The 14,108-nt window shown below is 36.9% G+C and overlaps 1 protein-coding gene across 8 annotated transcripts in view; it reads right to left on the bottom strand.

Moving 5' to 3' along the window:
• FRY (FRY microtubule binding protein) overlaps positions 1-14,108 on the bottom strand; it is a gene marked incomplete at its 5' end in the record, with an annotated part of 227,301 nt that overhangs the window by 176,544 nt on the left and 36,649 nt on the right. For 3 of the 8 annotated variants that reach the window (XM_082279076.1, XM_082279080.1, XM_082279079.1), the window contains 2 exons: positions 2,388-2,486; positions 6,493-6,697. The exons of 2 other annotated variants lie outside the window; for them this stretch is intronic. In XM_082279076.1, the coding sequence (XP_082135202.1) occupies positions 2,388-2,486; positions 6,493-6,697 (304 nt within the window). Of the gene's footprint in view, positions 1-2,387; positions 2,487-6,492; positions 6,698-14,108 lie in introns of those variants that run through there. 3 more of the 8 variants (XM_082279085.1, XM_082279086.1, XM_082279087.1) reach the window with 1 other exon arrangement.

Here is a 14,108-nt window from a genome sequence, read left to right as displayed (position 1 = left end):
TAGAGAAGAAATATATTTTGAGTGATTTGTATGAAATCCACAGACCCATCAGAGTCCGAAGAGAATTTCAATGTCATTATCTACACTCGCTTATGTGAAGATTGCTCCTCAGGAGAGGAACAAAAATATCAGCCAGAAGGCAAATCAAAGCCATTATGACAACCTTTAAGTCTAATTCTTTTAAAACACTTTACTTGGTTGATAAGCTTTTCATTACTGCAGATGCACTAGTAGTAAGACTTTAAAAATATTGTCTGTCTTCCATGCATTAAAATATGTATTTCACAACTTCATGAAAAAAATGATTGTCAATCTGTCCAATCCATTAGCACAAAAATGTATCTCTATGGGCCAAAGATGGGCATATTTCTACAGTGATTGCACCATTCACAGTGCATCTCAAATAGGATAAAAAGAATAAAAAGTTCTATTGCCTCTTGATGGCCAAAGAAAGATTTACTTAGAAATAATGTCAACAAACCCTCATGGATTTACTGCACATGAAATGCAGTTAAGGCTACTACCATTTGATAGAAAGAGTGACTGAGTTGTTCTTAAATATTTTTAAATATTTTTGTCTCTTTCCTATTTTGCTAACATTTGTTAGGACTGACTTCCATTTTAAAATATTTTAAAATATGTTTTATAATGGTATACTTTTTTTGAGATACAACCAGTGTTGAATATTAGTTCAATGGTTCTTGAAAACCATGTAAACATACCAAAATCCCAAAACTGGTGTATTTCCCAGAACATGAACATTCGGCACAAGTTTAAAGATTTCCCTCTACACTTTAATCATTTTCCCCTAGAAAGGACATAGGAGAAAGCCAAAGGGTGAAACTGGCAAACTAAACCAGATTCTTCTTTCACATGCTGTTTCTAAGGCAGCAGACACAGATATCTGTGCTGAAATCAGGATGCAAGGGCTGTAATTGCTTCACAAGGTCTTTCAGCACACTGAAGTCTACAAATCCTCAGACATTTAAGATTTGAGGTATATTACTGTGTAATACAATTGGGTTCATTCACTTGAACACTGGAATCTTTGCTTTCAAGAGGAAACATCTATAACTGATGGTGGCAATTTAAATTTAGGAGACAACTGAACAGTTTTTAAAACAAACAAACAATAAACCAAACCACAAAATTCCAAGCCATAATAGCAAAAGAAGCCTTCCTTATCTTAACTTCACCTTCCTCCCTACCTTGTCTCTCATTTCCATGTTCAAGTTACTCTCCAATGGACATAGAGAACCTGATTTAAGTCCCAAATATAACTTAAAGATGAGGCAGCATTTTCATCACATGCTTACAAGAACATTTGGAAATCATTCTCCCCACTCCATAAAATGCCAGTGAACCCAAGAAGAAAACGAGTCTGACAACATGCATCTATTACATCAGACTTCATGCAGAATCCAGAGCTTTTCTCTGAATCATCAAACCATCCTTCCAGAAGAAAATGTCACTTTAATAGAAATATGCAAGAACTAAAATGCTGAAGAGTGTATTAAGTAATATATATATATCTATATATAGATATATATCTATATATCTATATATATATGTATGAGACCACAAAAATGCAGGTCAGATCAAAGCAAGATGTTATCAATAACATAATTTCTGTTAATAAAGCAGTGGCCACTCACCCAAATCAATGGGTGGACACACAATCAGCAATGCAGCAAAGGCCTATCATAAGGCTCAATAAAAACAGTCACACAGAACTAATGCCAGCTTACAATATGAACAGCAAATAACAAAAAATGCTACCCCTCCCTCCTCCTCCATTTTCAGACAGCAGAAGGCCTTGGTAACAGTATTAATGGGAAACCAAGCCAATTTTTTCAAGTCAGGAAGGGAAGAGAAAAACTTTGGGACAAGTCAGACTTGCCTTCCTTTCTACTGGATGCTACTTGTAAAATGCAGCACCAACACAGGCCAATCTCCCAAATGTCAGTAGGGGTACCATAAGTGAACAGCAATTATCATATGCAGATCAGAAGCATACATTATTGCCATGCAGTACAATTTATTCAGGGAGGAGGTAGGATATTCAAATCTTCACTAAATTAAAATACTGAACACAGATCATTATTACTCATTTGAATCAAGATACATACTGTACCCATGACTTTAAGCATCCTTATTAAAAGTAATTAGATTTTGGCAAGTCTTTCCCAATTAACAGAGCCAGTCAAAAGTAAAAAGTAAGTCATACATACTGGCTGTCTTAGCTGCATGACTCATAGTTTATTCATGTCACTGTTAAACAACTTTTAAGAATTTTAAGAATTCTTCTTATATATAGAACCCTTTCTTTCTTGCATTATTTTTCATTATTATAATTTACATGCAAATATGGCATCAAATCAACTTACTTATTTTAGAAAGTGATTTTGCTAGACTGTATGCTGGTCTGCACTCCAGAAATGCTTTGAGAGAGTACCTCAAGACTTCTAACTGCGACAATATTTTCACTGGAAAAAAAAAAAAAAGCAGTGAATTTGTTACAAAATACTAGCTATTCTGCTGTAAAATCACAGACTAGCAACCTGCATTCTTACTTTGAGTAGCTCTGTAAAGTGCTTTTAAGCAGTGGCCCTCTCGTTACATTAACTCACAGCAACACCACACTGCTTTTACCAAAGTAGAGACCACGTCTTGTGCCACGGAATTCACAGAGCTTATTTTGGCTGGGAAGACAACACCTGAGGCACAGGCATACAGCCATGAAATGGAGGTGTGCCTGGTCCTGGGAGAGGCAGAAAACCCCAAGTATTTTTCTCACCTTCCATTCTTCAAAACTGACACATCAGTGAACAAGCATCATTCAACAATAATACAGACTACCAACATAGGCAAGTGATGAAGGAGAAGGGAAAAAAGCTTACAAGATACTAATAACAGTACTAGAACTGGATTTTCAATGGTACTTAGTTAAACAAACATCCCTAGCTCACAATACGAATGGCTTCCATTATATTTTTTAGCACTTTGACCTTTGCGATTTCTGTCTCATTCTATTTTCTACAGACAATTTACATTCCCAGCCAAAATCTCATGTCTTTGCCATGCATAAAGAGAAAAACAGTATCAGCAACCTTCTTTCAAAAAGACATAGGAGTAAAAATTCACCCTTCACTTCCCTAGATTAAAAAAATACAGACTCATTTTCTTCAGGCTGCTGTGCTTTTGAACATAAGTCAGCACACACATTTAATGATGTTTAGCTAATCCATTTTAATTTTATGCTGCTTCAGTTAGTTTAATTTACTTTTCCTTGGTAGCTCTGTCAAGAAGACATGGTCTCCTAAGGTCCCTTCGTTGCCCACTCTGTCTTTATACAATTCTTTCTTCTCTCTTTAACAAGTGAGGGGCTTATCTCCAGGTTAAGACAAGACACCGTTCATTCTTGCATGGTCCTACCAGAGTAAGGTTCAGTCACGGCCATGAGTGTGCTGAACTGAGAGCATATCAGCAGATCTGTACAAACTCCACTAATTAAGGTGATGAACCTCTCTATGGAAAATAAATGGCCCTATAATGTTGATTATGCTCCCTTGTGCCTGAGTAATTTTCTTTTTTTAAAGCATAACCATGAAACAGTTAAAAACTAAAATTTATACATCAGCAGTTGATATTAACCACATCCTAAAGTATATAGCAGCTCTAAACATTTCTGATTTAAAGAACAAGAGGAAATTAAGTGCTTTGTAAAAGCAGGAAAAAGTATCTCTGTGCAGTGCATCCGTTGGGCAATGCCATGGTTTCTCAGCACACAGTTTCTGTCTTCCCCGTGCCATATGAGGATGAACACAATAACCCAATGATACCACTAGTGGATAGTCCTGCCTAGGCATACATGAATGACTAACTTCATGATGGCAGGGCAGACAACTCACTTTTCTCAGGTTTCAGCTCTCATTTTTAAGGAGTGAGCTTCTAGCTATCACAGTTAAGAAAAAATTGTAAAAGAAGCCTATTACACGCAAGACCCCTCCCTGAGTTTGCACCAAGACTGCCACAAGAATCCCTATGGATGGACTGACATATTTCCTTGCAGCTCGATCCCTTGGTGTGTCACTATTCACTATTGTATTACCAAAGCTCTGTAAGATAGAATAAAAGAAAAGAAAACAACAAGTCCATGACTTCAGACTAAATTGCAACAGCGTCCTAAACGCAAGACAGCGTAATGGTATTATAAAAGACTTAGAAGACATACAGCAATTAGAAGAATGTGGAGGAGTCAAAATTATACAGATTTAAAATACTTATATTAATAGATGACTAGGCTGAAACAAAGAAGTAGGAATTGCCACATTCTTAAAATTCTTCATTCATCCAGAAGACTGCAGAGCAAGTATGTCTATTTATTTGTATTTAATATCAAGTGCTCAAGGTCAGGTTGGACCTGATCTGACATAGTGGAACATGTCCTTGCCTACAGTAAGGTAGCTGTACTACATGGATTTTAGAAGCCCTTTCCAACCCAGACCATTCCCTGATTCTATGATACAGTTCTGTTTCCATTCTAACCTACATTTACGTGAAATACAATGGTCTAGAGGATTTCAAATGTACTTTGTTAACCTGTTTTCAAAAGCAAATCAAGTAAAGCTTCTCCCATGTATACTCCTGACCTACCAAATGAAAGGCTACACCCATCTTTCCATCATGCTCCATCAATTGCTTATAGGAATCAATTTGCATTACCTTTGAGTTAAGTACCCTTGAGTGTACAGTAACACATCTGCAGTGGATTTCATAAGCATAATGGCAGTGTTCCAGACACACAAACTGCATTAAAGTGCTCATGTCTGACACAGCGCAAAGAATGGTGTACTACTGCTAATGTGGTCATTTGGGAGGGTGAAAAAAGAACAGAGAGAAAGAACTGCACTAAAAAAAAATCACAGAATAAAGGTAAAATCTGGGTAAGCACAACTGAGTATGGGTTTTGAAGACCAAACACAAGGCTAGTATTTAACATGTTTTTTCCTAACAAAAATGTCGATGTACAGGAAAAAAACTGAAAAGTTACAGGAGAAAAAAACCCACGGACACAGAGTAATTAAGGAGCAGAAAAGTTAAGTAAAACATAAAAAGTGCAACGGAGATACAGATAAGATACAAGTCAGGTAAGATACAGAGGGTCTATCCTGTCCAAAATAATGTGATTTGAGAGTCACCAACAGACCATATCACCTTAGGAAGAGCCAGTTCAGGCACTGGGAAGCCCAGGAGCCTTGGGCATGTCTGAGTCACCTGACTTGAGATCTGGAAAGGCCTTTTTGCATTTTTTTAAGCTAGAGAAGTAGAATAGGAAGGAGGAAAAAAGCTTTATTTCCTGAGGCGCTGAAACATTTCAACTACTTTAACCAAAGTACAATAGAGGATCTCAATCCCACACAAACAATGCAGCCCTGTGTTAGCTTTTAACATTGTACACCAACTCCTTCACCAGTGTTTCAGCTCTTGAGAAGGTACCCGTGTAAGCTTAGCTATCACTAAGGAATATAAAGTTAATATTTAAATAATTTTATATACTTCACAACTCTTCAAAGATCTGTATGATTGTACTAATTCCCCTAGAAATGTGAAAATTCTAATTTTCATTTGGAAAGGGAGATACGTTAATTTAAAGAAGTTTTGTTTCTACAAAGGATTTAACTTCTTCTGATTGCCTCACAGAAACACATTTTCAGCTTCAGCAGGGATGAGCTGGTATTGATTTTTCTCCCCTAGAACCTTTTAAGTCCTCCTCATAAAGATGACCTGATTGTTTTCCAACAAATCCTTTGTCCTCATAATAATCTGTTGCCTATTTTTAGGCACATTTAAAATAATTTAAAAGCATAACACAACAAAATATTCCAGACTTGCCATTAGCTTGACTGAAATCCACTCACACCTTGTTCTTACTTCTTAACAACTAGAGAGTTAAATTAAATTATTAACTCCTGACATTACAGGCTCCAGTTCAAACCAGGAATTTAAAGCATGCATTTGATTATTTAGTGATGTTAAATTTCTGGCTACACACACAAAAAAATCTGCTAGACTGAAGAACTCCCCAAACCGCTCTCCTCCAGAAAAGCAATGAGATACAGCACTAGAGCAGCAAGAGAGATTCTTACATTGCAGCTGTTGACTGTATTACTTATAAGTGGGGTTAAGCAAAATGCAGTTTAAAGCTCTAGAGAAACAACTGGCTTTCCTTAAATGCTAAGTGTTAAAAAAATCCCCTCAAGCAAGCAACATGAAATCAAAAACATGAAGACTCTCTTTTTGGTTCCATCATTTTAACTCTAATGGCTGACATAATTTAACAAAAATAGTACTTGATTAAATCTATCTATGAAAACTGTCTTACGTTTTAAAACAGAGTAAGTTCTGACTGTAATCAGCTGCTGAATCCTTCAATTACCAAAAAGGTTAAAAGATACTGCACTAACGTACTATGAAAATAGCATTTCTTACCTGAAAATACTGAAGGTCTTTTCTTAGTGCGCCTTGGGTGTATAGGGTCTATATTCCTAATATTTTTTTGAAATTTTCCTTTAAAATCATTTTCTAGCAGGATGTCTGGCGGCAGGCTTCTCCGTCTTGTTGATTTGTAATGAGTCTGATGGGGATTAAGTTTACTCTTAGTCCTGGAGTACAAGCTGCTGTCATCGAGTGCCATCATGGAGCACCAGGTGTTAAAGCCACCCCAGCGCAAAGCCAGCCCCAACACCCAGAAGTATCAGGACTAGTGGTTACAGACCGAGCAATCTCGGATGTTCTCATGCTCAAGCCACTCGTTGGGGAAGTTGAGCAGGTTGATAGGCGTGTGCTGGGACAGGTGTAGAGTTACTGCATCGCCCCTCCTTGCATCAGTGAAACAGCACAAGGAGGAGGCAGCCTGAAATAACTCATTTGAAAGTTTTGAGGTAATTAGGAAGTTCAGCAAACCTGAGCTCAGCAGCACAACTTCTGCAAAGCGGAAAATACAATTTAATATGAGGCACTATCTAGGGCTAGTATGGTTTATATTATACCCACAGCATTTCTCAGATCAGTTCATTAATAGTTCATTAACTTGGCAAGTTAAACAGGTGCTGTTTAACCTTACAAAAAGTAAATAGTGTGAGAGAAAAACAAACAAACCAAAACACAAAAACCCAACCCAGAAACAAACAAAAATAACACACACAAACCAAACAAACAATGACAAAACAACAACCAACCAACCAACCAAACTCCACATGCTTGGGACCTGTCTGGGGAAAGGCACAACCCAAACAGTATGTTTGGGTTTTTAGTCCTGTTGTTTCACAAAATTACATTTTGAAGATTGATAAACAGTCCAAATCACGAAGGGTTTTATGGCCACAACTATCAGTTTGGGGTTTCTTTTCTCAAGTAGTTATGATGTTATTTCCTACTGAAGAAATCAAAGATGTGATGGTGTGACTAATTTCTCTCTCTATGTAACTGCTGACTAGTAAAAGTAAGACATTTAAATACACGTATGACAAAGATGGTCTGCAAATTCTCCATTTCATTAAAACTCCAGGTACTTTCTTGTTTTGTTCCAGTTATCCCAATGAAATCTTTTGAGCCCCCAAGGATGTGATCTTCCTTTCTCAAATGTTCAGAAAGAAGGAAAGACAAATTGAAATATTTTCTATGAACCTGCTGATTTTCTTATTGAATTCTATCATAAATGAGGCAAAATGAATTATTAAATTAAAACTAACAAATCTTCTGATTACATGCATTTTGCTGTTAAAAACCAGCACTTTACATGGTAAAGTGAATAAGCAGAGTGGTGATTCAAAGGGAGAGTATATAATGTTTCAATTACGGATACCTAAGGAAACCTGAAGACAGAAATTGATTTCTCCAATTTTTTTAAAAACACTTAAACCACGTATGCTTTAATTATTTCCCTAAAGATAGGGCACACTGTACGATTGCTGCAATGATCACAAGGTTGGCTGTACCTAATATAGTTTTTGTGTGAAATTCACTACAGCCTTTATTATTGCTGACAAAAAGTAAATGGTTCATCTATATGCTTTTGGAAGGGAAGAGGGGAAATTATATATATATATATGTGTATATATATATATAAAAATATAAAGTGTGTGGATTTTTAAGTATTATATTTTGTTAGAAATGCAGAAGGATGCAAATAGTCTGCTAGATTCTGTCTTGCTCCTCTGGGAATTATACTACATTGGGCTGAAAGTTGAAATTATGAATGGAAAGATCCAATCTTAAATACACTGGACTCAGAAATCATACCCTGCATTCAGAACAAACTGATCATTTAAACCAAATGAACATTAAATGCAGATAGCAAACAGACTATTTCTGATCTTGCTGAGTATTCTAGGCATCATGAGCTCTTTTTACATGTGGAAATAAGCTTTTCAAAATTCCACTGGATTCCAGAAGAGGTTAGGTGGTGAGAATTAGGTTATAACCAAAGGGGATAAATTGTGTGTCCAATTGCTCAGTAACATTTAAAAAATTTCTCTACACACTGGTCATAATCATTAGAGACCAAAATACTTAATCCATGTCCTTCAAACGTGTAGCATCTGTGGATCTCATCCTGTTTTTCCCAATTAATTAAAAAATCCACAAAAAATAGATCCAAGAAGTTTTCCTTGCTTCCTCTTCTCTTCCAACTCCATTTGTTTTTGCAGCTTTGACTGAAACAGCATAAAAATACTCAGTCCATTCCTAATAGCCCAACTAAACCAAAGTAAATTCATCAAATGCTTTTCAAAACAACAGAAAATGCTTAAATCTGAGCAAATAAATATATTTGAACTAGGTGTGACTGAGAAATAAAAAATGCAGGAATTAACTTTTGAGGAGCAGTAAACTGAAATTTGATAGAAGCTTTAATAAAATTTCAGTATCTCCAGTAAGTGATCTAAGTGTCAGGGTACAGGATATTCTGAAAACAGCTCTTAACTTTTCCCGCTTAAAAAATTCCAACACGTATAAATAATTAAATATTCATTAGAAGAGTGACTTGAAAGTGAGTGTCCCATTTTCTCACTGAGTGATACAATTGCTGCACCATACAATCTTACCTCTCCAGCCCAATGAATATTCATGCCAAGTGCAACATTTCCAACAGGAGAAATTGCTTCTGGGACACTCAAATGTGCATAGTGGTCGTACTCTTTCAGATGGGGGTATCTGTCAAGCACACAAACCCCTGATCCACCAAGAGTACACAGGAATCTAAGAATAGTTTAATCCTGAGGGGCTTTCAAATTGCATTTCACAGGATCTGCTTTAGAACACTTTCTTGAAAATTCATTCAGAACTGAAAATCAAGACAGGCAAATAGAATTCTGGTGGTGTCTGAAAGTTGTTTAGAATGAGATGCCTAAGTGTTATTGTAGTAGCTGAGCTCCATTATTTATCCTGTCAAAGGTTTACACAAGATCCTTCAGAAGAGCTTACTACAAGAAAGTAATCACTGTTACATTCAGAACTGAACCATGAGAGTGCCCAAATTATGAAAAACAAACACCAGGAATCATAATCTGGCTACATTTTCACGCTGGCAAAGGTTTACAAGGCTTAAGTTTTCTCTGGTAGGTTCAGTGTAGTTGAGTGCTTTCTTATGATTTTAAAAGGTCAGTATAATAATCATTTGGTTTATCCATTACAGTCAAAGGCTAAATCAGAACATCCCACCCTTTGCCTCCAGCAAATTACCCAGTTGTAGTGTCTGCAGTTTCTACTAATAATTACTTTGATTGAAGTTTGGTAAATAAGTGCTAAAGGTAACTGATGTTTGATTTCTGTTTGGATGGTACTCTGTACTGCAGAAATACCGATTTGAGGTTACAAAGTTAGCTTGGTCCAAAGAGTAATAAAAAAAATTCTCACAGGGGAAATAATTGTTAGCTTTTTAAAAATAATAGAGCAGCAAATCATGTTACATTTCATGTGCAGTAAGCCAGTTGTTATTATGACTGCATTAGAGCTGCCATTCTCATTTTCAGCTGAGGAAATATTTGTGCTTATCAACAGCAGAAGCAATAAAAGGTTTTTCTAAAATATCTTCCCAGTGTGTCATCTGGTGCAGGCTGGCTCAGAAAATCTGTATTATGGAAAAGGAAAACCAGCTCTGCAACGAGTTCCTGTCTGGTTTGGTAGAGTAACTTCTGTACAGTGTACATGGATTCATGGCCCTTCCCACCATGCTACACACACCAGAACAGAATGGTACCTCAAGGGAGGATGAGGCCTCTAAGCCACATATGTTGGAAGAACTGCAGAGGCAGGAAGGGAAAATTTGAGCTTTACTAACATTTTAAACCAGCACAGTTTAATCAACCAAACTTCATCCTTTTGCCTCTGGCCCACGGAGCTTCCCGCCGTGTGGCATTAGCACCCATTTTGTGACGCTGCATACCAAACTGTGGCACAAACCTAGGTTACCTTTTGTTTATTTATTTATTTGTAGTCATGCTGCCGCAAAAGACAAAAAAGACAAGAGTAAGCATCCAAGCAAGGATATATGAATTGTTTTTTTTAGTGACTGTGCCAGGTTATCCCAAGAAAATTTTAAGCATTACCCTTAAAATATTTGTAAAAATAAGGTTAAAAAGGCAATTCTCAGGCTACATAATTAATTAGAGTGCATTTTACAGGTGCCAGATATTTAAAGAAATGAAGTTGTTACCAATCAAGTTGAATATTCCTGGGTACCTGCTTGCCCAGTACACACCAATTTAGCAAATCAATCTTGTTCTTTTGTTCCCTTATTATCCAGGCTCACCCCCTGTACATAGCAGAACAGTCACAGATCTGCAAAGTTATCTATGCTACAAAGTCTCTAACTTCTTTTGCTTTCCATTTCAAACAGAAAAGCTAAACAAAGGAAGAGAAAACAGAGAATCAAAAAATAAGGAATGAGGGAAATATACAGCTGTTCAAATCCTCCAACTGTTGCTCAAAAATTATTTGTTCAATTTTCTGGAATATCCCAGTTGTCTTAATCCATAGGATGTGAACATCTGACACATTCTCTGCTTGAATTAACCTATTTCTTCCAGTTTAATGCTGCTATAAGCAGAGCCTGGACTAGGTACAGCCTTAGCATCCAAAAAAATCTCTCTTCAGTCAAGCATCATTCTTCAGAAGTGAGTATAAGAGGAAAAGGTCAGCAAATAATTAGTCATGGTCATAGTCTTAAAGACAGCAAAGAGATCATTTTAGGTTCACAATAATTTCTACCCTGTAGCAAACACTGACTCATAGAATTGTGCAAAGAGGACTTAGTTGCCAGGCTACACCTGACCTTTGAGGAGCTACATAAGAGTATTAGATATCATATCATGCACTACATTTATGGTTTTAATTTGTGATAGATAACATCGAATTACAGTCACAGAAAAGAGGAGTAGGCTTTCAGCCCAGACAGTTCTTCAAATTATCAAATACTAACAGATAAAACATGAAGAAAAGAACAGAGCTTTTACAGAGTTGCTTTCCATTGTGGAATGTTCGTTTTAATAGATGAATATTGATAAGAGATTTGGCTGAGTGTTTCAAGTGCATTGTCCTTCAGCTGAAAGAAGAAAAGCACCTTTAATATGAAGTCATATTCTTGCCTGCTAACAACAAACAAAATATATAGTTAAAGCTGTAATTTGATTCTAAGATACTATTAGTCCTTTACTGTTTGATCTATAATGTGCACATCCCCTATTAAAACAGAAAGCTGATTTATATTACAGCATTTCATAGGCAGAACAATTCATATGCTAATGTCCATTTGCAATAGTTTCACTTCATGCGATGCTCCCATTACATGGTAGCTGTCGCAGCCTTATTTTCCTGAGGACTTGAAGCTGAACATTCTCCAACAGGAAAGCAGTGCAAACCCAGGAAACAGGCATTTTCTGGCAGGGTAGAGTGTAGAGGCACAGTACAGAAGCTGACAGGGCTCCTCGCAGATGGCCTCAGAGCTGTTGGCACACGTGGCTTTGCCCAAGCGGCAGCGGCTGGACATCTTCCAAAGCTCAAAGGCTGAGGGTGGAACTTGCAGAATCTGCACAATGGTAACACTTGCAATCACAAAATCATGCTTGATACTATTCCACTGCAATCTGGGACATTAGGCCTATGCTCTGGGTACAGTGGTAAGAGAAAGACCTGAGGCTCTGTGGGAATTTTACTCAGTAAGAGGTAGTACTAGTCCTGAATAAACATGGCAGATGGTTTTCCTCTTGCCTTCTATGTTGAAAGTGAATTCTGTGAGCAAACTATGAAAGTTACAGATTTCAGAGACAATTTTCTATTTAAAACCACTTCTGAATGTTCAGTATTCTACAGAAACAAAATTTGTTAGCGCATATGTGTGAGATTATAACAGCATTTCAGCTTCTGTAAAAAAAAAGTGTTACAGATATAGAGGAAAAAAAATCACCATGTTTGGAACTTGAAAGTACTTCTTGGAGAGGATCACCATCCCAAGTGCAAGAGCAACCAATATGAAAATGAAGGCACTCTACCTAAGGCCAGAGCTCTAGAAACACCAGAACACACCCTAAACAACTCTAAATGTCTGACTAACACACAACCCCGCCATGAGTTTCACCTTTTGCTACAGGAATCAGCAGTATACAAGAATCTCTGTGACACTGCTATTTATGATAGCATCATAAAGCAGGATGTGTAAACGATCTTTAAAACCTCCAGTTACAGAAACAAAAATCCCACAGCTGAACGTTTGTCCATGTTTAATTGTACAATATTAAACTTCAGTACTTTTATTATAAGTACTTATTTTGCATTTGAACAGTATTAAGGAACCCTTATTGCACCTAACACTGCAACACAGTAAAGATACGTCAGTTATAATATACGCATTTTTTGTGCACCAGCTTACTCCCTCTCTCTGCATGCCGCTCTTCTCTCTTTTTCCTTTTCCCATCTGCAGTAAGTAAAGCATTGCCTGGGCAAAATGAGAATGGCTGAGGGAAAGTTTCTCTACACAAGTTCATAAATGTGTATTTAGAAGCAGACTGGAGCTTCTCTTATGGTGTCATGGAAGGAAAGAGAAAAAGCAAGGAAAGGAACAGCAACCTGAATAGTACACATAAATTTCCCCCCCCCACCCACCATACTCAAAGATAAAAAATGAAAACCAGTACACGTGAAAAAAATCGAGAAATGGAAAGGATGTGAGGAAACCCAGGGTCTCCAAACCACAGGAAGCAGTGGCCACTGGCAAGTAACTGACACACAGTGTTGCCACAAAGCAACAGCGAGCACTGCACGGCAAGCACAAGCAGGGACTGACCCCTAAAGCAAGCTTTATGGTAAGTGAAAAATTCCAAGTGCTTAAAGACTGAAAAGGAGAGAAAAATTCACAAAACATTAAAAGAAGAATAAGAGCTGCTGTACAGACTTACTTGAAGTCAGAGATACTTGAAGGTATCTTTAAGATACTCTTTCATCCACCTTGTTTCCTAGAGATGTTTGAGAATCTAACTAGTTAAAGAGCTTTTAAACAATGACATTAAACCTCCCAATTTTACTGATTATTTTCCTCCAACTTCTTAAAGAATCAGCTGCATGACAAGATGGCTTCCAAATCATGCCTGAAACATTGTTCCTAGACAGGACTGGAAAAACATCATGTTCTATTACCCTGCTATAAATATGACACAATTTATATAACCTGTATGACAATGTTAGATTTAAGGCAGTGTGCCTGTGCATTTTATATATAAATATAAAGATATTTAACATGTCTAATGAAACCTTACATATGTCTACTGATTATTGATTTTCTTCATTAACATTCATATTAAGACCCTCAGTGGACACGGCCGCAATTAATACAAGCAGAACAAGAACAAATTAGAAAAACATTTTAAAACTTGGATGGGATTATTTGTGACTCTGTACAGACCTGAGACAACTACAATTTAGACTAATTTGACAATTAATTTGACAATTAATTTGCATTCAAAACAGTATTAGCAGAAGAGGGTAGTTGTGTCCCCTTTGCAAGTACCCTAATACAGTCAAAATGATAAGAGAGATCATGTGCTTAACAGCTG

Source organism: Coloeus monedula (genome assembly GCF_965178545.1).
Source record: "Coloeus monedula genome assembly, chromosome: 3".
Taxonomy (NCBI): Eukaryota; Metazoa; Chordata; class Aves; order Passeriformes; family Corvidae; genus Coloeus; species Coloeus monedula.
The sequence above is the reverse complement of the archived record's forward strand: the minus strand, read 5'-3'. Positions and strand labels throughout refer to the sequence as shown.